The sequence below is a fragment of the Lepisosteus platostomus genome, chromosome 15, assembly GCF_059453375.1.
Source record: "Lepisosteus platostomus isolate fLepPlt1 chromosome 15, fLepPlt1.hap1, whole genome shotgun sequence".
In the NCBI taxonomy this organism is placed as follows: Eukaryota; Metazoa; Chordata; class Actinopteri; order Semionotiformes; family Lepisosteidae; genus Lepisosteus; species Lepisosteus platostomus.
In genome coordinates this window covers 18,324,458-18,351,917 of record NC_142625.1, presented here as the reverse complement: position 1 = coordinate 18,351,917, position 27,460 = coordinate 18,324,458, and the positions used below count along the sequence as shown (strand labels likewise).

At 37.9% G+C, this 27,460-nt stretch overlaps 1 protein-coding gene across 1 annotated transcript in view; it reads left to right on the top strand.

Moving 5' to 3' along the window:
- Positions 1 to 27,460, top strand: part of col20a1 (collagen type XX alpha 1 chain) — a 114,582-nt gene that overhangs the window by 62,374 nt on the left and 24,748 nt on the right. The window contains exons 5-11 of the mRNA XM_088608199.1: positions 16,979 to 17,128; positions 19,010 to 19,171; positions 20,295 to 20,453; positions 21,496 to 21,615; positions 24,444 to 24,608; positions 25,562 to 25,720; positions 26,774 to 26,943. Coding sequence (XP_088464325.1) covers positions 16,979 to 17,128; positions 19,010 to 19,171; positions 20,295 to 20,453; positions 21,496 to 21,615; positions 24,444 to 24,608; positions 25,562 to 25,720; positions 26,774 to 26,943 — 1,085 coding nt within the window. The remainder of the gene's footprint in view (positions 1 to 16,978; positions 17,129 to 19,009; positions 19,172 to 20,294; positions 20,454 to 21,495; positions 21,616 to 24,443; positions 24,609 to 25,561; positions 25,721 to 26,773; positions 26,944 to 27,460) is intronic.

Below are 27,460 nucleotides of genomic sequence, written 5' to 3'. Positions count from 1 at the left end.
CAGGGGAAAATATACTTCACCAAATGACAATAACAGTCAGAACTGACATAGAAACCTCCCCAAACTAATGAGAAAACATCATCAATGCTTAAATTTTGTTTTTTGTTAAGAAATCTGATAAGGGAAATCTCACGTTGAATGTTGTCCTCGATGAGCATTGTTTTGGGCTTAGCTAGGGTAAGAGTCAGGAATACCCAATAAATACTCAATTTATTTGATAATATGCCTCTCTGGAATGAAAGGCAAATGCAAGAGTTTGAAAATACTACTCAGTTTCTTTCAAACTTTTGCTATTAGGGCAATATAGACAACATTCCCTTATAGGCATTGCAGTGCACAAAGCCATATATGGAAGAAAAAAAATGTGAAGCTAACTTAGAAATACCACTTTTCCTTCATTTCTTTTCAGTCCTGAAATACAGCCATGCCATCAGAACTTGTGTACGGTTTGAGGGAATTCTAACCCTAACCCTAGCTAAGGATTGGGAAGGTTAGGGTTAGGGTTCAGTCGACCTTTAAAATATCAATACCACCTTCTACCCATTTCAGGGGAAAATATACTTCACCAAATGACAATAACAGTCAGAACTGACATAGAAACCTCCCCAAACTAATGAGAAAACATCATCAATGGTTAAATTTTGTTTTTTGTTAAGAAATCTGATAAGGGAAATCTCACGTTGAATGTTGTCCTCGATGAGCATTGTTTTGGGCTTAGCTAGGGTAGGAGTCAGGAATACCCAATAAATACTCAATTTATTTGATAATATGCCTCTCTGGAATGAAAGGCAAATGCAAGAGTTTGAAAATACTACTCAGTTTCTTTCAAACTTTTGCTATTAGGGCAATATAGACAACATTCCCTTATAGGCATTGCAGTGCACAAAGCCATATATGGAAGAAAAAAAATGTGAAGCTAACTTAGAAATACCACTTTTCCTACATTTCTTTTCAGTCCTGAAATACAGCCATGCCATCAGAACTTGTGTACGGTTTGAGGGAATTCTAACCCTAACCCTAGCTAGGGATTGGGAAGGTTAGGGTTAGGGTTCAGTCGACCTTTAAAATATCAATACCACCTTCTACCCATTTCAGGGGAAAATATACTTCACCAAATGAGAATAACAGTCAGAACTGACATAGAAACCTCCCCAAACTAATGAGAAAACTTCATCAATGCTTAAATTTTGTTTTTTGTTAAGAAATCTGATAAGGGAAATCTCACGTTGAATGTTGTCCTCGATGAGCATTGTTTTGGGCTTAGCTAGGGTAAGAGTCAGGAATACCCAATAAATACTCAATTTATTTGATAATATGCCTCTCTGGAATGAAAGGCAAATGCAAGAGTTTGAAAATACTACTCAGTTTCTTTCAAACTTTTGCTATTAGGGCAATATAGACAACATTCCCTTATAGGCATTGCAGTGCACAAAGCCATATATGGAAGAAAAAAAATGTGAAGCTAACTTAGAAATACCACTTTTCCTACATTTCTTTTCAGTCCTGAAATACAGCCATGCCATCAGAACTTGTGTACGGTTTGAGGGAATTCTAACCCTAACCCTAGCTAAGGATTGGGAAGGTTAGGGTTAGGGTTCAGTCGACCTTTAAAATATCAATACCACCTTCTACCCATTTCAGGGGAAAATATACTTCACCAAATGACAATAACAGTCAGAACTGACATAGAAACCTCCCCAAACTAATGAGAAAACATCATCAATGCTTAAATTTTGTTTTTTGTTAAGAAATCTGATAAGGGAAATCTCACGTTGAATGTTGTCCTCGATGAGCATTGTTTTGGGCTTAGCTAGGGTAAGAGTCAGGAATACCCAATAAATACTCAATTTATTTGATAATATGCCTCTCTGGAATGAAAGGCAAATGCAAGAGTTTGAAAATACTACTCAGTTTCTTTCAAACTTTTGCTATTAGGGCAATATAGACAACATTCCCTTATAGGCATTGCAGTGCACAAAGCCATATATGGAAGAAAAAAAATGTGAAGCTAACTTAGAAATACCACTTTTCCTACATTTCTTTTCAGTCCTGAAATACAGCCATGCCATCAGAACTTGTGTACGGTTTGAGGGAATTCTAACCCTAACCCTAGCTAAGGATTGGGAAGGTTAGGGTTAGGGTCCAGTCGACCTTTAAAATATCAATACCACCTTCTACCCATTTCAGGGGAAAATATACTTCACCAAATGACAATAACAGTCAGAACTGACATAGAAACCTCCCCAAACTAATGAGAAAACATCATCAATGGTTAAATTTTGTTTTTTGTTAAGAAATCTGATAAGGGAAATCTCACGTTGAATGTTGTCCTCGATGAGCATTGTTTTGGGCTTAGCTAGGGTAAGAGTCAGGAATACCCAATAAATACTCAATTTATTTGATAATATGCCTCTCTGGAATGAAAGGCAAATGCAAGAGTTTGAAAATACTACTCAGTTTCTTTCAAACTTTTGCTATTAGGGCAATATAGACAACATTCCCTTATAGGCATTGCAGTGCACAAAGCCATATATGGAAGAAAAAAAATGTGAAGCTAACTTAGAAATACCACTTTTCCTACATTTCTTTTCAGTCCTGAAATACAGCCATGCCATCAGAACTTGTGTACGGTTTGAGGGAATTCTAACCCTAACCCTAGCTAGGGATTGGGAAGGTTAGGGTTAGGGTTCAGTCGACCTTTAAAATATCAATACCACCTTCTACCCATTTCAGGGGAAAATATACTTCACCAAATGACAATAACAGTCAGAACTGACATAGAAACCTCCCCAAACTAATGAGAAAACATCATCAATGGTTAAATTTTGTTTTTTGTTAAGAAATCTGATAAGGGAAATCTCACGTTGAATGTTGTCCTCGATGAGCATTGTTTTGGGCTTAGCTAGGGTAAGAGTCAGGAATACCCAATAAATACTCAATTTATTTGATAATATGCCTCTCTGGAATGAAAGGCAAATGCAAGAGTTTGAAAATACTACTCAGTTTCTTTCAAACTTTTGCTATTAGGGCAATATAGACAACATTCCCTTATAGGCATTGCAGTGCACAAAGCCATATATGGAAGAAAAAAAATGTGAAGCTAACTTAGAAATACCACTTTTCCTACATTTCTTTTCAGTCCTGAAATACAGCCATGCCATCAGAACTTGTGTACGGTTTGAGGGAATTCTAACCCTAACCCTAGCTAAGGATTGGGAAGGTTAGGGTTAGGGTCCAGTCGACCTTTAAAATATCAATACCACCTTCTACCCATTTCAGGGGAAAATATACTTCACCAAATGACAATAACAGTCAGAACTGACACAGAAACCTCCCCAAACTAATGAGAAAACATCATCAATGCTTAAATTTTGTTTTTTGTTAAGAAATCTGATAAGGGAAATCTCACGTTGAATGTTGTCCTCGATGAGCATTGTTTTGGGCTTAGCTAGGGTAAGAGTCAGGAATACCCAATAAATACTCAATTTATTTGATAATATGCCTCTCTGGAATGAAAGGCAAATGCAAGAGTTTGAAAATACTACTCAGTTTCTTTCAAACTTTTGCTATTAGGGCAATATAGACAAGATTCCCTTATAGGCATTGCAGTGCACAAAGCCATATATGGAAGAAAAAAAATGTGAAGCTAACTTAGAAATACCACTTTTCCTTCATTTCTTTTCAGTCCTGAAATACAGCCATGCCATCAGAACTTGTGTACGGTTTGAGGGAATTCTAACCCTAACCCTAGCTAAGGATTGGGAAGGTTAGGGTTAGGGTTCAGTCGACCTTTATAATATCAATACCACCTTCTACCCATTTCAGGGGAAAATATACTTCACCAAATGACAATAACAGTCAGAACTGACATAGAAACCTCCCCAAACTAATGAGAAAACATCATCAATGGTTAAATTTTGTTTTTTGTTAAGAAATCTGATAAGGGAAATCTCACGTTGAATGTTGTCCTCGATGAGCATTGTTTTGGGCTTAGCTAGGGTAAGAGTCAGGAATACCCAATAAATACTCAATTTATTTGATAATATGCCTCTCTGGAATGAAAGGCAAATGCAAGAGTTTGAAAATACTACTCAGTTTCTTTCAAACTTTTGCTATTAGGGCAATATAGACAACATTCCCTTATAGGCATTGCAGTGCACAAAGCCATATATGGAAGAAAAAAAATGTGAAGCTAACTTAGAAATACCACTTTTCCTACATTTCTTTTCAGTCCTGAAATACAGCCATGCCATCAGAACTTGTGTACGGTTTGAGGGAATTCTAACCCTAACCCTAGCTAGGGATTGGGAAGGTTAGGGTTAGGGTTCAGTCGACCTTTAAAATATCAATACCACCTTCTACCCATTTCAGGGGAAAATATACTTCACCAAATGAGAATAACAGTCAGAACTGACATAGAAACCTCCCCAAACTAATGAGAAAACATCATCAATGGTTAAATTTTGTTTTTTGTTAAGAAATCTGATAAGGGAAATCTCACGTTGAATGTTGTCCTCGATGAGCATTGTTTTGGGCTTAGCTAGGGTAAGAGTCAGGAATACCCAATAAATACTCAATTTATTTGATAATATGCCTCTCTGGAATGAAAGGCAAATGCAAGAGTTTGAAAATACTACTCAGTTTCTTTCAAACTTTTGCTATTAGGGCAATATAGACAACATTCCCTTATAGGCATTGCAGTGCACAAAGCCATATATGGAAGAAAAAAAATGTGAAGCTAACTTAGAAATACCACTTTTCCTACATTTCTTTTCAGTCCTGAAATACAGCCATGCCATCAGAACTTGTGTACGGTTTGAGGGAATTCTAACCCTAACCCTAGCTAAGGATTGGGAAGGTTAGGGTTAGGGTTCAGTCGACCTTTAAAATATCAATACCACCTTCTACCCATTTCAGGGGAAAATATACTTCACCAAATGACAATAACAGTCAGAACTGACATAGAAACCTCCCCAAACTAATGAGAAAACATCATCAATGCTTAAATTTTGTTTTTTGTTAAGAAATCTGATAAGGGAAATCTCACGTTGAATGTTGTCCTCGATGAGCATTGTTTTGGGCTTAGCTAGGGTAAGAGTCAGGAATACCCAATAAATACTCAATTTATTTGATAATATGCCTCTCTGGAATGAAAGGCAAATGCAAGAGTTTGAAAATACTACTCAGTTTCTTTCAAACTTTTGCTATTAGGGCAATATAGACAACATTCCCTTATAGGCATTGCAGTGCACAAAGCCATATATGGAAGAAAAAAAAATGTGAAGCTAACTTAGAAATACCACTTTTCCTTCATTTCTTTTCAGTCCTGAAATACAGCCATGCCATCAGAACTTGTGTACGGTTTGAGGGAATTCTAACCCTAACCCTAGCTAAGGATTGGGAAGGTTAGGGTTAGGGTTCAGTCGACCTTTATAATATCAATACCACCTTCTACCCATTTCAGGGGAAAATATACTTCACCAAATGACAATAACAGTCAGAACTGACATAGAAACCTCCCCAAACTAATGAGAAAACATCATCAATGCTTAAATTTTGTTTTTTGTTAAGAAATCTGATAAGGGAAATCTCACGTTGAATGTTGTCCTCGATGAGCATTGTTTTGGTCTTAGCTAGGGTAAGAGTCAGGAATACCCAATAAATACTCAATTTATTTGATAATATGCCTCTCTGGAATGAAAGGCAAATGCAAGAGTTTGAAAATACTACTCAGTTTCTTTCAAACTTTTGCTATTAGGGCAATATAGACAACATTCCCTTATAGGCATTGCAGTGCACAAAGCCATATATGGAAGACAAAAAATGTGAAGCTAACTTAGAAATACCACTTTTCCTTCATTTCTTTTCAGTCCTGAAATACAGCCATGCCATCAGAACTTGTGTACGGTTTGAGGGAATTCTAACCCTAACCCTAGCTAAGGATTGGGAAGGTTAGGGTTAGGGTTCAGTCGACCTTTAAAATATCAATACCACCTTCTACCCATTTCAGGGGAAAATATACTTCACCAAATGACAATAACAGTCAGAACTGACATAGAAACCTCCCCAAACTAATGAGAAAACATCATCAATGCTTAAATTTTGTTTTTTGTTAAGAAATCTGATAAGGGAAATCTCACGTTGAATGTTGTCCTCGATGAGCATTGTTTTGGGCTTAGCTAGGGTAAGAGTCAGGAATACCCAATAAATACTCAATTAATTTGATAATATGCCTCTCTGGAATGAAAGGCAAATGCAAGAGTTTGAAAATACTACTCAGTTTCTTTCAAACTTTTGCTATTAGGGCAATATAGACAACATTCCCTTATAGGCATTGCAGTGCACAAAGCCATATATGGAAGAAAAAAAATGTGAAGCTAACTTAGAAATACCACTTTTCCTACATTTCTTTTCAGTCCTGAAATACAGCCATGCCATCAGAACTTGTGTACGGTTTGAGGGAATTCTAACCCTAACCCTAGCTAAGGATTGGGAAGGTTAGGGTTAGGGTCCAGTCGACCTTTAAAATATCAATACCACCTTCTACCCATTTCAGGGGAAAATATACTTCACCAAATGACAATAACAGTCAGAACTGACATAGAAACCTCCCCAAACTAATGAGAAAACATCATCAATGCTTAAATTTTGTTTTTTGTTAAGAAATCTGATAAGGGAAATCTCACGTTGAATGTTGTCCTCGATGAGCATTGTTTTGGTCTTAGCTAGGGTAAGAGTCAGGAATACCCAATAAATACTCAATTTATTTGATAATATGCCTCTCTGGAATGAAAGGCAAATGCAAGAGTTTGAAAATACTACTCAGTTTCTTTCAAACTTTTGCTATTAGGGCAATATAGACAACATTCCCTTATAGGCATTGCAGTGCACAAAGCCATATATGGAAGACAAAAAATGTGAAGCTAACTTAGAAATACAGCCATGCCATCAGAACTTGTGTACGGTTTGAGGGAATTCTAACCCTAACCCTAGCTAAGGATTGGGAAGGTTAGGGTTAGGGTTCAGTCGACCTTTAAAATATCAATACCACCTTCTACCCATTTCAGGGGAAAATATACTTCACCAAATGACAATAACAGTCAGAACTGACATAGAAACCTCCCCAAACTAATGAGAAAACATCATCAATGCTTAAATTTTGTTTTTTGTTAAGAAATCTGATAAGGGAAATCTCACGTTGAATGTTGTCCTCGATGAGCATTGTTTTGGGCTTAGCTAGGGTAAGAGTCAGGAATACCCAATAAATACTCAATTAATTTGATAATATGCCTCTCTGGAATGAAAGGCAAATGCAAGAGTTTGAAAATACTACTCAGTTTCTTTCAAACTTTTGCTATTAGGGCAATATAGACAACATTCCCTTATAGGCATTGCAGTGCACAAAGCCATATATGGAAGAAAAAAAATGTGAAGCTAACTTAGAAATACCACTTTTCCTACATTTCTTTTCAGTCCTGAAATACAGCCATGCCATCAGAACTTGTGTACGGTTTGAGGGAATTCTAACCCTAACCCTAGCTAAGGATTGGGAAGGTTAGGGTTAGGGTCCAGTCGACCTTTAAAATATCAATACCACCTTCTACCCATTTCAGGGGAAAATATACTTCACCAAATGACAATAACAGTCAGAACTGACATAGAAACCTCCCCAAACTAATGAGAAAACATCATCAATGGTTAAATTTTGTTTTTTGTTAAGAAATCTGATAAGGGAAATCTCACGTTGAATGTTGTCCTCGATGAGCATTGTTTTGGGCTTAGCTAGGGGAAGAGTCAGGAATACCCAATAAATACTCAATTTATTTGATAATTTGCCTCTCTGGAATGAAAGGCAAATGCAAGAGTTTGAAAATACTACTCAGTTTCTTTCAAACTTTTGCTATTAGGGCAATATAGTCAACATTCCCTTATAGGCATTGCAGTGCACAAAGCCATATATGGAAGAAAAAAAATGTGAAGCTAACTTAGAAATACCACTTTTCCTTCATTTCTTTTCAGTCCTGAAATACAGCCATGCCATCAGAACTTGTGTACGGTTTGAGGGAATTCTAACCCTAACCCTAGCTAGGGATTGGGAAGGTTAGGGTTAGGGTTCAGTCGACCTTTAAAATATCAATACCACCTTCTACCCATTTCAGGGGAAAATATACTTCACCAAATGACAATAACAGTCAGAACTGACATAGAAACCTCCCCAAACTAATGAGAAAACATCATCAATGCTTAAATTTTGTTTTTTGTTAAGAAATCTGATAAGGGAAATCTCACGTTGAATGTTGTCCTCGATGAGCATTGTTTTGGGCTTAGCTAGGGTAAGAGTCAGGAATACCCAATAAATACTCAATTTATTTGATAATATGCCTCTCTGGAATGAAAGGCAAATGCAAGAGTTTGAAAATACTACTCAGTTTCTTTCAAACTTTTGCTATTAGGGCAATATAGACAACATTCCCTTATAGGCATTGCAGTGCACAAAGCCATATATGGAAGAAAAAAAATGTGAAGCTAACTTAGAAATACCACTTTTCCTACATTTCTTTTCAGTCCTGAAATACAGCCATGCCATCAGAACTTGTGTACGGTTTGAGGGAATTCTAACCCTAACCCTAGCTAGGGATTGGGAAGGTTAGGGTTAGGGTTCAGTCGACCTTTAAAATATCAATACCACCTTCTACCCATTTCAGGGGAAAATATACTTCACCAAATGACAATAACAGTCAGAACTGACATAGAAACCTCCCCAAACTAATGAGAAAACTTCATCAATGCTTAAATTTTGTTTTTTGTTAAGAAATCTGATAAGGGAAATCTCACGTTGAATGTTGTCCTCGATGAGCATTGTTTTGGGCTTAGCTAGGGTAAGAGTCAGGAATACCCAATAAATACTCAATTTATTTGATAATATGCCTCTCTGGAATGAAAGGCAAATGCAAGAGTTTGAAAATACTACTCAGTTTCTTTCAAACTTTTGCTATTAGGGCAATATAGACAACATTCCCTTATAGGCATTGCAGTGCACAAAGCCATATATGGAAGAAAAAAAATGTGAAGCTAACTTAGAAATACCACTTTTCCTACATTTCTTTTCAGTCCTGAAATACAGCTATGCCATCAGAACTTGTGTACGGTTTGAGGGAATTCTAACCCTAACCCTAGCTAAGGATTGGGAAGGTTAGGGTTAGGGTTCAGTCGACCTTTAAAATATCAATACCACCTTCTACCCATTTCAGGGGAAAATATACTTCACCAAATGACAATAACAGTCAGAACTGACATAGAAACCTCCCCAAACTAATGAGAAAACATCATCAATGCTTAAATTTTGTTTTTTGTTAAGAAATCTGATAAGGGAAATCTCACGTTGAATGTTGTCCTCGATGAGCATTGTTTTGGGCTTAGCTAGGGTAAGAGTCAGGAATACCCAATAAATACTCAATTTATTTGATAATATGCCTCTCTGGAATGAAAGGCAAATGCAAGAGTTTGAAAATACTACTCAGTTTCTTTCAAACTTTTGCTATTAGGGCAATATAGACAACATTCCCTTATAGGCATTGCAGTGCACAAAGCCATATATGGAAGAAAAAAAATGTGAAGCTAACTTAGAAATACCACTTTTCCTTCATTTCTTTTCAGTCCTGAAATACAGCCATGCCATCAGAACTTGTGTACGGTTTGAGGGAATTCTAACCCTAACCCTAGCTAAGGATTGGGAAGGTTAGGGTTAGGGTTCAGTCGACCTTTAAAATATCAATACCACCTTCTACCCATTTCAGGGGAAAATATACTTCACCAAATGACAATAACAGTCAGAACTGACATAGAAACCTCCCCAAACTAATGAGAAAACATCATCAATGCTTAAATTTTGTTTTTTGTTAAGAAATCTGATAAGGGAAATCTCACGTTGAATGTTGTCCTCGATGAGCATTGTTTTGGGCTTAGCTAGGGTAAGAGTCAGGAATACCCAATAAATACTCAATTTATTTGATAATATGCCTCTCTGGAATGAAAGGCAAATGCAAGAGTTTGAAAATACTACTCAGTTTCTTTCAAACTTTTGCTATTAGGGCAATATAGACAACATTCCCTTATAGGCATTGCAGTGCACAAAGCCATATATGGAAGAAAAAAAATGTGAAGCTAACTTAGAAATACCACTTTTCCTTCATTTCTTTTCAGTCCTGAAATACAGCCATGCCATCAGAACTTGTGTACGGTTTGAGGGAATTCTAACCCTAACCCTAGCTAAGGATTGGGAAGGTTAGGGTTAGGGTTCAGTCGACCTTTAAAATATCAATACCACCTTCTACCCATTTCAGGGGAAAATATACTTCACCAAATGACAATAACAGTCAGAACTGACATAGAAACCTCCCCAAACTAATGAGAAAACATCATCAATGCTTAAATTTTGTTTTTTGTTAAGAAATCTGATAAGGGAAATCTCACGTTGAATGTTGTCCTCGATGAGCATTGTTTTGGGCTTAGCTAGGGTAAGAGTCAGGAATACCCAATAAATACTCAATTTATTTGATAATATGCCTCTCTGGAATGAAAGGCAAATGCAAGAGTTTGAAAATACTACTCAGTTTCTTTCAAACTTTTGCTATTAGGGCAATATAGACAACATTCCCTTATAGGCATTGCAGTGCACAAAGCCATATATGGAAGAAAAAAAATGTGAAGCTAACTTAGAAATACCACTTTTCCTACATTTCTTTTCAGTCCTGAAATACAGCTATGCCATCAGAACTTGTGTACGGTTTGAGGGAATTCTAACCCTAACCCTAGCTAAGGATTGGGAAGGTTAGGGTTAGGGTCCAGTCGACCTTTAAAATATCAATACCACCTTCTACCCATTTCAGGGGAAAATATACTTCACCAAATGACAATAACAGTCAGAACTGACATAGAAACCTCCCCAAACTAATGAGAAAACATCATCAATGGTTAAATTTTGTTTTTTGTTAAGAAATCTGATAAGGGAAATCTCACGTTGAATGTTGTCCTCGATGAGCATTGTTTTGGGCTTAGCTAGGGTAAGAGTCAGGAATACCCAATAAATACTCAATTTATTTGATAATATGCCTCTCTGGAATGAAAGGCAAATGCAAGAGTTTGAAAATACTACTCAGTTTCTTTCAAACTTTTGCTATTAGGGCAATATAGACAACATTCCCTTATAGGCATTGCAGTGCACAAAGCCATATATGGAAGAAAAAAAATGTGAAGCTAACTTAGAAATACCACTTTTCCTACATTTCTTTTCAGTCCTGAAATACAGCCATGCCATCAGAACTTGTGTACGGTTTGAGGGAATTCTAACCCTAACCCTAGCTAGGGATTGGGAAGGTTAGGGTTAGGGTTCAGTCGACCTTTAAAATATCAATACCACCTTCTACCCATTTCAGGGGAAAATATACTTCACCAAATGAGAATAACAGTCAGAACTGACATAGAAACCTCCCCAAACTAATGAGAAAACTTCATCAATGCTTAAATTTTGTTTTTTGTTAAGAAATCTGATAAGGGAAATCTCACGTTGAATGTTGTCCTCGATGAGCATTGTTTTGGGCTTAGCTAGGGTAAGAGTCAGGAATACCCAATAAATACTCAATTTATTTGATAATATGCCTCTCTGGAATGAAAGGCAAATGCAAGAGTTTGAAAATACTACTCAGTTTCTTTCAAACTTTTGCTATTAGGGCAATATAGACAAGATTCCCTTATAGGCATTGCAGTGCACAAAGCCATATATGGAAGAAAAAAAATGTGAAGCTAACTTAGAAATACCACTTTTCCTACATTTCTTTTCAGTCCTGAAATACAGCCATGCCATCAGAACTTGTGTACGGTTTGAGGGAATTCTAACCCTAACCCTAGCTAGGGATTGGGAAGGTTAGGGTTAGGGTTCAGTCGACCTTTAAAATATCAATACCACCTTCTACCCATTTCAGGGGAAAATATACTTCACCAAATGACAATAACAGTCAGAACTGACATAGAAACCTCCCCAAACTAATGAGAAAACATCATCAATGGTTAAATTTTGTTTTTTGTTAAGAAATCTGATAAGGGAAATCTCACGTTGAATGTTGTCCTCGATGAGCATTGTTTTGGGCTTAGCTAGGGTAAGAGTCAGGAATACCCAATAAATACTCAATTTATTTGATAATATGCCTCTCTGGAATGAAAGGCAAATGCAAGAGTTTGAAAATACTCCTCAGTTTCTTTCAAACTTTTGCTATTAGGGCAATATAGACAACATTCCCTTATAGGCATTGCAGTGCACAAAGCCATATATGGAAGAAAAAAAATGTGAAGCTAACTTAGAAATACCACTTTTCCTATATTTCTTTTCAGTCCTGAAATACAGCCATGCCATCAGAACTTGTGTACGGTTTGAGGGAATTCTAACCCTAACCCTAGCTAGGGATTGGGAAGGTTAGGGTTAGGGTTCAGTTGACCTTTAAAATATCAATACCACCTTCTACCCATTTCAGGGGAAAATATACTTCACCAAATGACAATAACAGTCAGAACTGACATAGAAACCTCCCCAAACTAATGAGAAAACATCATCAATGGTTAAATTTTGTTTTTTGTTAAGAAATCTGATAAGGGAAATCTCACGTTGAATGTTGTCCTCGATGAGCATTGTTTTGGGCTTAGCTAGGGTAAGAGTCAGGAATACCCAATAAATACTCAATTTATTTGATAATATGCCTCTCTGGAATGAAAGGCAAATGCAAGAGTTTGAAAATACTCCTCAGTTTCTTTCAAACTTTTGCTATTAGGGCAATATAGACAACATTCCCTTATAGGCATTGCAGTGCACAAAGCCATATATGGAAGAAAAAAAATGTGAAGCTAACTTAGAAATACCACTTTTCCTACATTTCTTTTCAGTCCTGAAATACAGCCATGCCATTAGAACTTGTGTACGGTTTGAGGGAATTCTAACCCTAACCCTAGCTAAGGATTGGGAAGGTTAGGGTTAGGGTTCAGTCGACCTTTAAAATATCAATACCACCTTCTACCCATTTCAGGGGAAAATATACTTCACCAAATGACAATAACAGTCAGAACTGACATAGAAACCTCCCCAAACTAATGAGAAAACATCATCAATGCTTAAATTTTGTTTTTTGTTAAGAAATCTGATAAGGGAAATCTCACGTTGAATGTTGTCCTCGATGAGCATTGTTTTGGGCTTAGCTAGGGTAAGAGTCAGGAATACCCAATAAATACTCAATTTATTTGATAATATGCCTCTCTGGAATGAAAGGCAAATGCAAGAGTTTGAAAATACTACTCAGTTTCTTTCAAACTTTTGCTATTAGGGCAATATAGACAACATTCCCTTATAGGCATTGCAGTGCACAAAGCCATATATGGAAGAAAAAAAATGTGAAGCTAACTTAGAAATACCACTTTTCCTACATTTCTTTTCAGTCCTGAAATACAGCTATGCCATCAGAACTTGTGTATGGTTTGAGGGAATTCTAACCCTAACCCTAGCTAAGGATTGGGAAGGTTAGGGTTAGGGTTCAGTCGACCTTTAAAATATCAATACCACCTTCTACCCATTTCAGGGGAAAATATACTTCACCAAATGACAATAACAGTCAGAACTGACATAGAAACCTCCCCAAACTAATGAGAAAACATCATCAATGCTTACATTTTGTTTTTTGTTAAGAAATCTGATAAGGGAAATCTCACGTTGAATGTTGTCCTCGATGAGCATTGTTTTGGGCTTAGCTAGGGTAAGAGTCAGGAATACCCAATAAATACTCAATTTATTTGATAATATGCCTCTCTGGAATGAAAGGCAAATGCAAGAGTTTGAAAATACTACTCAGTTTCTTTCAAACTTTTGCTATTAGGGCAATATAGACAACATTCCCTTATAGGCATTGCAGTGCACAAAGCCATATATGGAAGAAAAAAAATGTGAAGCTAACTTAGAAATACCACTTTTCCTACATTTCTTTTCAGTCCTGAAATACAGCCATGCCATCAGAACTTGTGTACGGTTTGAGGGAATTCTAACCCTAACCCTAGCTAAGGATTGGGAAGGTTAGGGTTAGGGTTCAGTCGACCTTTAAAATATCAATACCACCTTCTACCCATTTCAGGGGAAAATATACTTCACCAAATGACAATAACAGTCAGAACTGACATAGAAACCTCCCCAAACTAATGAGAAAACATCATCAATGCTTAAATTTTGTTTTTTGTTAAGAAATCTGATAAGGGAAATCTCACGTTGAATGTTGTCCTCGATGAGCATTGTTTTGGGCTTAGCTAGGGTAAGAGTCAGGAATACCCAATAAATACTCAATTTATTTGATAATATGCCTCTCTGGAATGAAAGGCAAATGCAAGAGTTTGAAAATACTACTCAGTTTCTTTCAAACTTTTGCTATTAGGGCAATATAGACAACATTCCCTTATAGGCATTGCAGTGCACAAAGCCATATATGGAAGAAAAAAAATGTGAAGCTAACTTAGAAATACCACTTTTCCTACATTTCTTTTCAGTCCTGAAATACAGCCATGCCATCAGAACTTGTGTACGGTTTGAGGGAATTCTAACCCTAACCCTAGCTAGGGATTGGGAAGGTTAGGGTTAGGGTTCAGTCGACCTTTAAAATATCAATACCACCTTCTACCCATTTCAGGGGAAAATATACTTCAGCCAATGACAATAACAGTCAGAAACCTTGACTTGTTTGTCAAGTAGTATATTAATAGAAATCTCATGTTCAGTGGTGTCCTCAATGAACATTGTTTTGGGCTTAGCTAGGGTAAGAGTCAGGAATATCCAATAAATACTCAAATTATTTTTTATTAAACCTCTCTGGAATAAAAGGAAAATGGAAGAGTTTTAAAATTTTACTCAGGTTCTTTAAACTTTTGCTTTCAGGCCAGTATAGACAACATTCCCTTTTAGGGCATTGCAGTGCATATTGCCATACAGTATAAGGTTATATAAAATTAAATGCTTCAGGTATATTTCAGAACCAATACTCTATGTACAGTATGCAGTATTTTTACATTGCGAATATAATGAGAATTTCACATAAATATGTGTTGATATGTTATTTGTCATATTTATGTGTTATATGATATATATATAAATAGTGTTACAGTATATGAATGAAAAGCCATAAAATGTATGTAGTCTTATTATAAATGTAGTCAGTAAATGTTCATTTGTATTTCTGACTGTTCCTCTATTTTGCATTATATAGTATACATCTAAAATGTAGTTTCAAGATGTATTTCTTTGGCATGTTTTGTGTGCTTCTGGAAAGCAATAACAATGATTCAGGCCAAAACACCCAGAAGGCACAGGAATTAAAGTGCAAGCCTATCTGTCTAACCCCACTATCTTTATAACTCTTTTGTTTTGTTTTCAGAAACACACTAAGACAAAACAAACACCTCAAATTACATAGAATTAAGTAAATAGGTTCCTTTGCTTTTCCTCCAGTTTAGTTGGCAGACTATCTTATTGTGTGAGCATTGCTCTTAAAGTGAAATTGTAAAAGGAGTTTGTGGAATTCAGGACAGTAGGTAAATGGAGAAAATATGATCGTATACTCTTAACATGATTATAAACTTCATCCTGGTGTGTGATCATTTTGGTACTTTCAGTTCGCCACACTAACAAAATATTGTATTGTAAAATATATATTGTGTCTTACAGGTTTCAAAACAGTGGATATTTGTTCCAAATTATCATGTATACAGTGCCCTCCAGATTTATTCATACCCCAGATGAAATTGGGAAAAAAAAACATCATACAGCAGATAGAGTTACAAATTGGATAATGTGTTTCACTTAAAATGTCTAATAATATTATACTGTAATCTGTATAATCATAATTGCAGAGAACAAAATAATATTTTCCATACTGTGAATAAGTGAATTCCAGAAAACAATAAGTTCACATTTATTCTCACTTCTAAAGATTGCTTTAAATAAATTTGAGAAAATCGAAATCTACAATATCATTCTGCTCTTTAGGAGGGCAGTGGTAGTCTCAGGAGCTGTACAGAGTCCTCCGAAGGTTTAATGTCTCCCTGGGGTATACAGTAAAAGGACACAAAGCATTTTCATCATAGTTAAGGTCAGAGAGCTCTGTGAAAACTGCAGGCAACTGGTAATTCAGGTCTGCAAATTGGTCCACCTGATCATCCATTTAGAAAATATGAAGTACTTTGGTCACTGTACATAAATCAGGATTTGTTTATTGAATAGAACTGTTTTTATTGGACTCCTGGTTAGATTTGTGTTGAGGGTGTCTCTGCTTCTTTATGACCGTGGAACACGGCCTTATTTATATGACCTGTTCCTCATACTCATGTTTGCACCTGCTCTCTTGTGCCAAGAAGAAATCCAAACATTAAAGCTGTAAGGCTGCTATGATGATGGAGTGGTCTTGCTGGGGTCCCAATGCTGGGGTCTTGGGTTCAGTTCGGGACCTGGGGTGCTGTCTGTGAGCAGTCTGAATGTTCTCCTATTCAAACTGGTAGGTTAATTAGTTAATTAGATCAAATTGGCCCTGGTCAGAGTGTGTGTGTCTGTGTCTGCATCAGTGTGCCTTGTGATACACTGACATCCCAGCACACTGGAATAGGCTCTGTCTCCCTGATGACCCTGAGTTTGGAAGATGTGGTTTGAAAATGGATGGATGGGATTATAATTACTATATATTTTACCATGTTGCCCACAGTAATGCCTGCCACTATATTATTGACACTATTACGGGCAATTATATTACAAGTCAAGATTTGTGCACCAAGAACAGCAAGATATTCACAGAGGTTTAGACTGTTGAAAAGGTGGAAAGTGTTGAATAAGCTGATACATGTAATTATGGACCGTAAGTGCTCATAGAAAACATGCTGCTGTCCTCAGAAGCTGTTCTTGCTCTGGCAGTTGACAGGCTGAGAGAGGAGTCCAGAAACCGCAGTGAAACCCGAGACACAAGAAGAAAGGGGCTTGGTGGCTCTGGAGGCTCAACAGCAGTCAACTCCACGCAAGCCCTGCAGTCCACTGCTACCGCTGTCAGGGAGTCCTCAGAGGCAGGTAGGCCCAGTGTCCATCACAGCCGCCTGGAGCCCAGCACTGGGAGTCTGCCAGCTAGCCGCTGTCTTCAGCATCAGAAGATTCATAGAGTTTCTTCTTCTGTCACCACCCTGGACAGAGTGCAACGAACAGTCTAGTAATACTACTCCTAGAAAGCATCACTAATCTGTTTTCCCGGAGGCAGTATTTATAGTCAGCAGTATTGTTGACTATAAACAATATATTTAAAAAAATTAAATGTAATTAAAAATTTAAATGAAAAATGCTGGAGGGGGGTTAACAGTGAATTACATAATGAAAAATAAAGAATCTCACTTTGCAACCAGTAACTAGTCAGCGACAAACTGCTTCCCCGACAATCCCCATCTCTGCCCATTGTGTCCAAACTGCATGAAAAATGAATTCCTTTGATTTAAAAAAATACATATTTTGCTTCGGGCCCAGGGAATTTTGAAATTAAATTTCTCTTAGTAGAATTACATTAATTTAATAATTAATTATAAGTCCTTTTTGGATTCCGCAGAGCCTTCCTTGGTGTAAATGCTGCGTTTTCGCTACAGTCATATACTGAGAATTGCAATAAGCCTGTAAGAATAGAATAGGCATTCCTTGATACAGTATATTCCCACAACTGGGGAAAAGAAACACAAAATTATACGCTTTAGTGTTTGACGCTTGGTGTCTGCTTTTTTCGTTGTGAGTCAGTGTCTGTCACTGTGTCTTGGAGCCTTTTCCAGAACGCTCTCTTCTGTTGCTCCCACTGGCTTGCAAGAGTGACAGATTGATGATTAGAACAAATCGCAGCAGTGATGGATGAGTGGCTGTGATTGACACATCCCCTATTACTATATAATCTAGGTGTCAAGGTACTGCCTTAGGCTCAGGAATGAACATGTGCCCTAAAGCATTGCTATCCAGTGAAAGTACATGTATTAAATACAAAAAGAGAAATATCACTAATTCCTTTTCCTCTTATATAGTGATTTAGTTACTGTTTAGTTACTGCATAAAAATAACATCACATAACATGTCTGAATCTGGATTATTCTTAATAACACAATTGTTTTACACATAATAATCAACTTTTTAATTGCAAACTGATACTGTAGATATCAGTAAATAAAGTTGTGACGTACTGGTGGAATATCATGTAGCAAACTCCGGGATAATTAATATTTTTATTTATTATTTAGTTCAGACTTTACATTAAAAAATCACTATTTGTTTCTTCACAGAGTGATGGTTAGGGTTTCGGATACGGTGACTGGATAATTGTGGGATAATTTTCAGGCGGGACAGTGCTGTTAGGTCACTGGGCGAGTAATGTTCCTTAGAATGTCCCGGTATAGTGTCCAGCTATATACATGTGTACAAATGTATGTTAATTTGCATAATGAATTGTTAACTACTTTTCAGAAAATGCAACCATTCGTCATTCCCCTTTTTTCAAAAGGATAAAAAGATGATTCTCTCCCACTGTGATGAAATACTGCTTTGATTTGATGTTTCAACAACAGACACACAAACACACCCAAAATAAACAGCTAACAAATCAAAAGTTATCAAGAGCAGCTGAAGAAGCTCCCCCAGCCTCTGGTTCAATTCTGATAATAACGAGCAGGAGTCAAAGCTGACTTGAACAAAACAATGACCTACAGTACAGTATATCATATGATTGTTTTGTGTGCAGCAAGTATATAATCTGTGAATCCTGCCAAGCCCAGATAATAATGCCATGCTTGAACTAAAGATGCTTTCTGGCCAAGAAAGCTGGCTGCACCATGGTATTGTTCATCTCAGAAACGACAGCAGAAAACACTGGCCAAGTCTGAGTGCCTCTCACACGACTTTTCGCCTTCCTGCCTGGTGGCCCCTCTGTAGCCAGCGCAGACGACGCACCTGTGAGGAAGCGCTCCAAGGGCGGGAAGAAGGATCGCTCTCGAACCCCCGACGCCGGAGAGAAGCAGAGCCATCAACAAGCGGAGAAGGAGAACTCCCGCAAAGACGCGCCAGCAAAGACAGTGCCTACCCGCCCCGAGACAGGTGTGGTCTCCATGTTAGAGCACCTTTCCTATGGTGAAGACAACTTAGTGTTCAGAAACACCATTTTAGACAACTAAACATTTTGATCAAATCACAGCATTTGTTTTTGTTAATAATCGTCTGGGTGACTGAAGGTCCATTTAATCCTCTCTTAAATACTGTATGTAAAGGTATTAAAGAAAAGCTACAGTATATGTACAGTAACATGTATATTTCACTAGTGACTTAGTTTAACCACAGGAAAATACTATTTATAAATCCAGGTATTCAGATATGTGAACATTCTCCTAAGAGCTCCAGGGCAGAAATGCCACTTCACTGTGTTCCCAGATATCCTCTTTTGGAATATTCAGCATTCTCCTGCAGTGAGGTCATTTTTTATCCAGGCATTGCATAAGCCAGACCCGCCTGCAGCAAAGGAATGTGTTGTACAGAGATTTGTTTGCAAGGTGAATGAAGAGCTGTGAAGCTGCAGTATAATGTAGTTTTAGGGCAGCAGAGGCTGTAATAAGGAGCCTGGGTAGTCTAGAGTTTCAGGTAAAGGACTGCTACTGACTCACTGGAGCAAGCTTTCCTCTGCTCTGATGAAATGCACCTCACCTCAGTTCTGTACATTTGCGTTAAATGACCTTAATTTGTTAAATAGAGTAGGGGGATGTTACAGATGTTACAACTTGAAATCCATGAATGCTTAGTTATAGACCCAATATTTGGTATAGCAGATAGTAAGTGGTCTCAGGTTTGAATTGCATCCAGCATAAAAGGTTGATTTTTAAGTTCTAGTTAATTATTTTTGACTGAATTTCAGGAATCGCACATTTTCGCTCACACCCACCCAATTTGGAGTTGCCAGTTATTCCACAGTGTTTCGCTGTGCTTGAGTCCTCCTCCAGCTTTCCCCCTGTGAGTCGCAGAGCGTTCACAGGAGAGAGAAGTAGTGGGAGGATATGATATGGCTCTTGTTGGAAACTTCAGCATCAGACAGGCTTTCCTATAAAAAACATCACAACCATTGCCTTTCCGACAATTGCACACGGGGCAGCTGAATCTTAAGCATTCTGAGATTAACTTGCACGTGATGTATTTCTTCATTTATTTCTTTGTATCGCCTGTCCTCCTCCAGCAAAGAAAACATTTTTCTGTGAGACCACAGCCCCAGCAGACGTTGTTCTGCTGGTCGATGGCTCCTGGAGTATCGGACGGACAAATTTCAAACGGGTGCGAGACTTTTTAGAAAACCTCATCACACCATTCAACATTGCCAGTGACAAAACAAGGATAGGTAGGTGGTGGTATAAGAAATCCATTCCAAATGTCTTTTTACTTTAACCTACCTGGGAAGGCCTCAAGAGAGCCTTAGAAAATGTGCAAACCCTATGAAGTCTGTAAAATTAACTTTTTGTCCCACTATGGCAGGGGTTTTAACCTGAGGTGTCTACAAGAGGTACGGGAATAATGTATAATTTAAACATACACCCAACATTTAAACACCCACTCAATATACGTCAACAGTGATATCATCATGAGAGATGAAAAAAGACAATACATGCGCAATGCTGAACCATAATACTGTACAGTATATACTCCATTGGTCAGAATTTTTTTTTAATTTCATCAACATCTTGCACACTTTCTAAGCAGGTGTAACAAACCGCTACATATCACAACAACAAAAAATAAATTAGAACAAAGTTGTGATACTGCCTGTCACTGATCAACACGGTGTTAAAAATTCTGCTCCTGTTCTTTCAGGTGTGTGAATCCCAGTGCTGTTACTATTGTTCTGCTACATAATGAATATTCAAAGCATTTTTTTGTGAATTTAAATGTTAATTATATTTTAATTTTGGAATTATTGACTTCTTGACTGTTGTGTCTTGAACTGAGGAAACAATTATTTTGCATATTATACTGGTACCTTTAGCAACCCATGAAACAAAGAGCATTATCAAAATTGATAATCACTTTTGGTGGGGGTGTGGGATATCATGTATTGCTGTAGGGGGTTTGCCTGAACTGTGGTAATCAGTTCTGCTCTTATTAATAGAGCACACTACATTTATAATGGCTTCATCATCACTACACCACACGAATGTAATCTAACTTTTTGATATTATATTTGAGAAAAGAAGTTGGTGATCTTTGCTGGTTTAGCCCCAGTAGACAACACTGAGCAGGTTGCTGTCCAAACAGCTTATTCAGCAGATTTGCTCGTGAAGGGATCACAGGTGCTTTTCTCTTATGTTAGATATTTGGGGTCTAACAATCTGTGCACACGTACTGTAGGTAATGCAGCTCTTTCTCGTACTGCTCTTGTCCTCCAGCACTGTCTCAGTACAGTGGAGATCCACGCACAGAGTGGAACCTGAATAACTTCACCACCAAAGACCAGCTGGTTGAGGCTGTGAGGAACTTCCGATACAAAGGAGGAAACACTTTCACAGGTAGCTTTACTTTTCTGTCTCCAATTTTGCGTCTCCACTTTTTATCCTTCAGTTAGGGACTCCAAGCTCAGTCACTGGCTTTACTGCTTCATCTGTGACTATTTGTATAGTTCCATTACTACTGATGCTGTTAATAGAGTGCTGTTAGCCCAGTTTGGGCATTAACTGACTTACTTCACTCAATAAAATATTAAAATATTAAATACATACAATTATAGTAAGACATTTATTTTTAATTCACAGTAGCACAAAAATCTTTGTGAAGATAGTGAAAATCCTAAACATAAAGTGAACTATTTTATTAATAGCACACTGTATCTTCCAACCATGTGACAGTTCATTATTATACCATTGGCATGCTAACTGGTACAGTGAAATGGCTTTAAGACTTGCTTGCTGGTGGGGTTTTAAACCTGTTCAGTGAGGTCTCATCCTAGTGAGGTGAGGAAAGCGTCTAGTTCACTCAAAGAAATAAATGGAAACAATTGCTCTTATGGGGACCATTGAAGAACATGTCAGGAGCCATGGACTTCATTGCAATAGCAGATCAGGACTCCTGGTCACATCTGTCTCTCAGGCTTTCTGAACTTCCTGTCACTTAATTGAATTAATTAGTGGATTAGTTCTCTGAAATTTAAAACATTTACACTTCTTTAGCTGCTGATCTATTCAGGATTTTATAAAGCACTCCAGGTTAGTAGCTTTAGGTATAGTGGAACCCAGACATCGCTGAGCTTTCACAAACAAATGCAAAAACTCAATAAGGAATGGCAACACAAAAAGCCAGCAAATAGCCCAGCAATAGTATTGTCTTACAGTCTACAATTCAATCCCTTAAAGGCAAAATTCTAGAAGCTATGAAATTGCTGCTTCAACATAAATCAGTATTTCCCTGTCTGAACATCTCAACTGTTTGGCTCCCAGCTTTTGAAAATGACTCAATCTTTGGGAAGGGTACATTCTTAGAGAGGTGACTCTGCCAGACATTTACGCCCCCAAGTATTTCTTATTTTTCACGTCTAGCGCCCTTAAACCCGTTGACCGATCTAAAGCCTGGAGCCAATAGCAGCCTGCAATGCGTTTGTTTTGTCTGATTCCTTTGTTCGTGAAAGTTACAGGGCAAAACCACACTTTGAAGAATGGAAAAGTACTTGTAGCTGTTGGATGTCTGGAAGCAAATGATCACTTTGACTGTTTGAGTATTGTGCTTGGCGGCTGATTGTAGCGTGGCAGAAGATCATATGCAGTACTGCTCATTTTATTATTGCATAACGAATACATACTTCAGTATTATAATGTGCAGTGGTGTTATACTTTACTAGTGACATTAACTAGTGCAGGGCAACAGAGTTTCAATACAGAAGTTACACACAGGTGTTATTTTACTGCCCAAGTCCTATTTAAAATAACACTCTTCTATTCACTTAATCACTAAAAAAGCAATTGCTTTTTCAACACTTGGTTATTCAAAATCTGTGTGGAAGAGCAAGTTTTAAAAGCACATTTATTCTGGAAGCTCACATAGCACTGACTACACATGAACAAGCGTGGCACCAGATCCGCAGTTCTGCTCTTCCAGGCAGATGGCTGAACTAGAATGTGCCTTTGAGATTGCTTGTAGAGAGCTCACGTGCTCTTTGGTGTTTGTGACTGCTCATTCACTCAGCCAGTGAGGCCTACGCCAGCAGCTGCACCTCAGCCTTCAGTATTTTCTCTTCTTATTAACTCTTGAAAAGAACTCTTTTAGACTTCAGCCCAAAAACGAGAGAACCTGCTCCTTCTACTAGAGCTCTGCTAGTCCTTTTCCCCTGCTTTTCTGGAACTGTTTGGGTGGCTAATCCACTCACCAGCTTTTCCACAAAACAAAACTATTTTTCCTCAACAACTTACTCCTTTTGAAAGTAATGCTTTCCTTAGTCAAGAACCAAAATATAACAGACCAACCAAATCTGAACTCAGATTTGCACTTCCTTGCCCCTCCCCCTTATATACACTTAGCACAATCCTTCATTGACAGCACCTGTGCTCAGTTAATTCAGGGCAGACATCCCATTGGCCTTAATAAGCTGTGGCCATCTGGGAAATGTAGTTTTCATACTCTTTTATGACTCCGGGCACTACAGAATTGAAATGAGGAAAGTTAAACACGGGAGAAACTGTGCTATATTCTAGGTCCATGGAAAGATACCCTTAATGGTTTTACACCGTATTTCTTCTTTGCACTGCAAGAGCGGTCTGAGGAGCCCACTGTCTGTTTGTTCTCAGAGGAAATGTTTCAGAAAGACTTTGGTGTTTATGTAGACACATCTTTTGTGTAATACAAATAAGTAATAAGTAAGACCCCAGGAGAAAATTGTCTACACTTTTGGTCACTCTGTTAGAGAAAATATATATTGCAGCTCTGGAAGCAGTCCAGATAAGAACAACCAGATACATTCTGGGCCTTAAGAAATTTCCTTCACTGACAGGTTGGAGGAACTGGAACTTTTTAGTCTTGAACAGAGAAGACTGATAGGAGACCTGGTAAAAGTTTTCAAAATCATTGTCAACATTAACTCAGTGGATTTCTTCAGAATGAACAGTGGAACACAAACCCAAGGGCACAAGAGGAAACTCCTTGGAAATGCATTTAAATCCAAAAACAGGAAACACATATTTACATAAAGGGTTGTGGGAGTCTGGAACAAGCTACCTAGCCATGTTCATAAAGCTCGATTCCCTGGTTTCAGTCAAGAAACAGCAGACTTGGATCCATTAAATACTACTAACTACCAAATGGGCCGGATGGGTCATTTTGGGTCTCACTGTGTATAAATACTTTCGGCTAGGTCAGGCTTTGATGCACGTCCTGAAAGAGAATCTTCAGGTGGGATCTGGAGCCCGGCTGGACTCTGCTAAGTTTGTCGTTCTGCTCACTGATGGCAAGTCCCAGGACGATGCCATCTTTGCGGCTAGGACGCTGAAGCAAGCTGGGGTTGAGATCATCACCGTGGGTAAGACATGCCCTAGAGCCAGGTCTGCTTGCACCTTTCAAGTCTGTCGTTTTAACAATTTCCTCCAATTGACATACTGTACCTGTGTATGATTATAAATATTATTAACAACAGAACTAAAAGCGTTTTTGTCCACTCATAAGTAAGTTTCATAAGTAAGGTTTGGGATTGCTGTGCGTGGAAAAGAAATAGAGAAAAGGTCCAAAGGACTGTGCAGGAATTATCTAGAGATGAATCATAAAACAAAAATAAGGCAGATCTAGATAACAAGAGTGATAGCATCTGGTTGTAATCAGGTTTTCATTACTATTACAGTTGCTATTACAAAGGCTTTTTGCAGGACATTTGCAGGTGAAACTTCAATAAATTGTGTCTGCGAGTCAAACTAACTTGCTAACTAAAATTGGGAACAAGTAAAGGTTAATTCCATGCTGAAAAATAAAATGCAGAAAGAACGTTTGTCAGGTGTGTTCATCAAAAAGTCCCCCTTCCTGTTTAGGTAAATCTCTCTTTCTAAATTACAGTATGTGTATATATACAGCATACTGTATGCATATGGCTTTATAATGCATTTGTTTCCATATCAGAAACAAGGTTATTTATTATTTTAAGTGTAATAAATGTTGTTAAGCAATGCATATTTGTCAATGATATTGATAATAAATTATTGATCATTTTAATAAAGCATTTTAGTGAAATATTTCATTTAAGATACAGAATGCCAATATATACATTAGTATCCCTGCAGTCATATGTCAACTGGGCAACTGAGAGAAATAAAAACTTTCAATATAATAATTGAATATAACAATAAACATATTTAATTGGTGCGGAAGTGCATTTCTCTGAGCTGTAAAGAGTTACTGCTCTTACTGTCCTTACCGTTTAACATAATCCCTATACTGGTGATCCGTTTTTGAAGTGTATTTTTCCAAACTGAATCTGCTGTGCAGGGGTGAAGAACGCAGACGAGGCTGAGCTGAAGCAGATCGCCTCGGAGCCCGTTGAGCTCAATGTCTTCAATGTGAACGACTTCCCTCTTCTCCGAAAGCTGGTGGACAAGCTGAGCCGCACTCTGTGTCTGAGGATCGAGGACAAAAGCAAAGCAAAGGGTAGGGTTTCTTCCTAGAAGAACAGCAATTCCTCTCTGTGATGACAACATGAGAACATACTGTAAGAAATGGTACAGGTTCATGTATCTTATCCAGCACATTTGGAAGTGACTGATTTAAGTGTTACAGTATGTTTCACTTTAAGTGCTGGGTTATTTAGTGGGCTGTCCTATTCTGTCAATAGGCTGAAAAAATTTATAGCCAGGGCTGGAGGCCCTCTTTAGAGCATTTTTTGTACTTTGAATTTATTACAGGTGTTACTAGAAAGCTTAAACTTGGGAAAGGTTTGCATTGACAAGACAATGTTTTTACAGTGAATGCCATCTCCTACCATACATAAACACCTTGTTCTTCAGTTTCTGGTGGTATAGTAACAGCTGGGCAATGTGAATGTGAATCTCAATATCTACCTGTCATACAGAACATATTGTCGCAGGTGGGAGTTCATTCTTGAATCCCAGGTTGTGCTGGATAAGCCATTGCCCCCTTTCTGTAGTGTTGTCTATGACGTTTTGCCCATTCTAATATCCAGTATATGAGAGGTAGCAGAAAACAGACACTGTGTGAACTGCTCTTTGAGAATGCTCTTTGGAGCTGCCAAAAAAGGGTGGAACATCATTTTTGGTGATTTTTCACAGCTGACCAGCCCCATGTACCACTGACCTACTGAAAAAATGTTAAAAATGAAAACCCAATCCCCCCCCCACCATTATTTGAATTAAAATCACACAAGCCCATGTACCTGAAATTTATGGCTCTCCTGTATAGAAGTGGGGATTAGTATTCTTTAAGCACCACATGGTAGATCTTATGTGTTTATATGTACTTGCTTCTTATGTTACCAAAACTGCAGTGAATGCATATGCAAAAACATTTTATACCACATACAGTATCGGTCTTGCTACAACCCCATATTGGATGAAGATGCTATTGAAAATGGTTGGCTGGATTTTGCCATGCAGCTCCACGCACCTACCCCCTGTTCTGCTCTCCCATGCGATAACAAGGCTCAAGAGACAGCCCCCCTTGACCCAATGCGTTCCTGTGTTGCAGTGACAGAGAATCCTACCCAGGCTGCAGAAGAGACTTTTCCTGGGCCCACAAACCTGCTCTTCTCCGAAGTGAAGTCTCGGGAGTTCAGGATGAGCTGGAGTCCACCGTCCAGGCCAGTGCACAAATACAGAGTCGTCTATCACAGTGCAGAAGGAGAGAACCCGCAGGAGGTTAGTCCTTCATTTGCGACGTCGCTCTGGTGGAAGAGTCGGACTCTGACCAACATTTACACTATTGTACATTGCAGAACAGCCATCTCCATCCTTACTCTAAATCATTGTGTGAGTTTTGACAGTGGACAAAGGCCCATAATCTACTTTTTAATCTCGTTACAGCCTGGTCACAGATACATTACTTATGGATCATTTTAAACACACGCCAAGACTTGTGCGCTTAGTTTGAATATATAATATATATATGTAAAAACTGACTTTTCTCACAATAAATTGCTGAAACGTTAAAATGCTGCCGGAGGTCAGTTTTTTTGTTTCAAGTTTGGAACACTGTTAAAAAGATTAAAAAAAAACACAAGAGTTACAGCAGTGTGTCTTCAGATTTCACAATAGCACTGTGTTTTGATACACCAGTCACACCAGTTACTATTACAAAACCAGGTGTCGAGTGGCTCTATTACAAACCAGTGCTTAATCTGGATTTCACATATTATGAGTGATATGGTATGTTGTT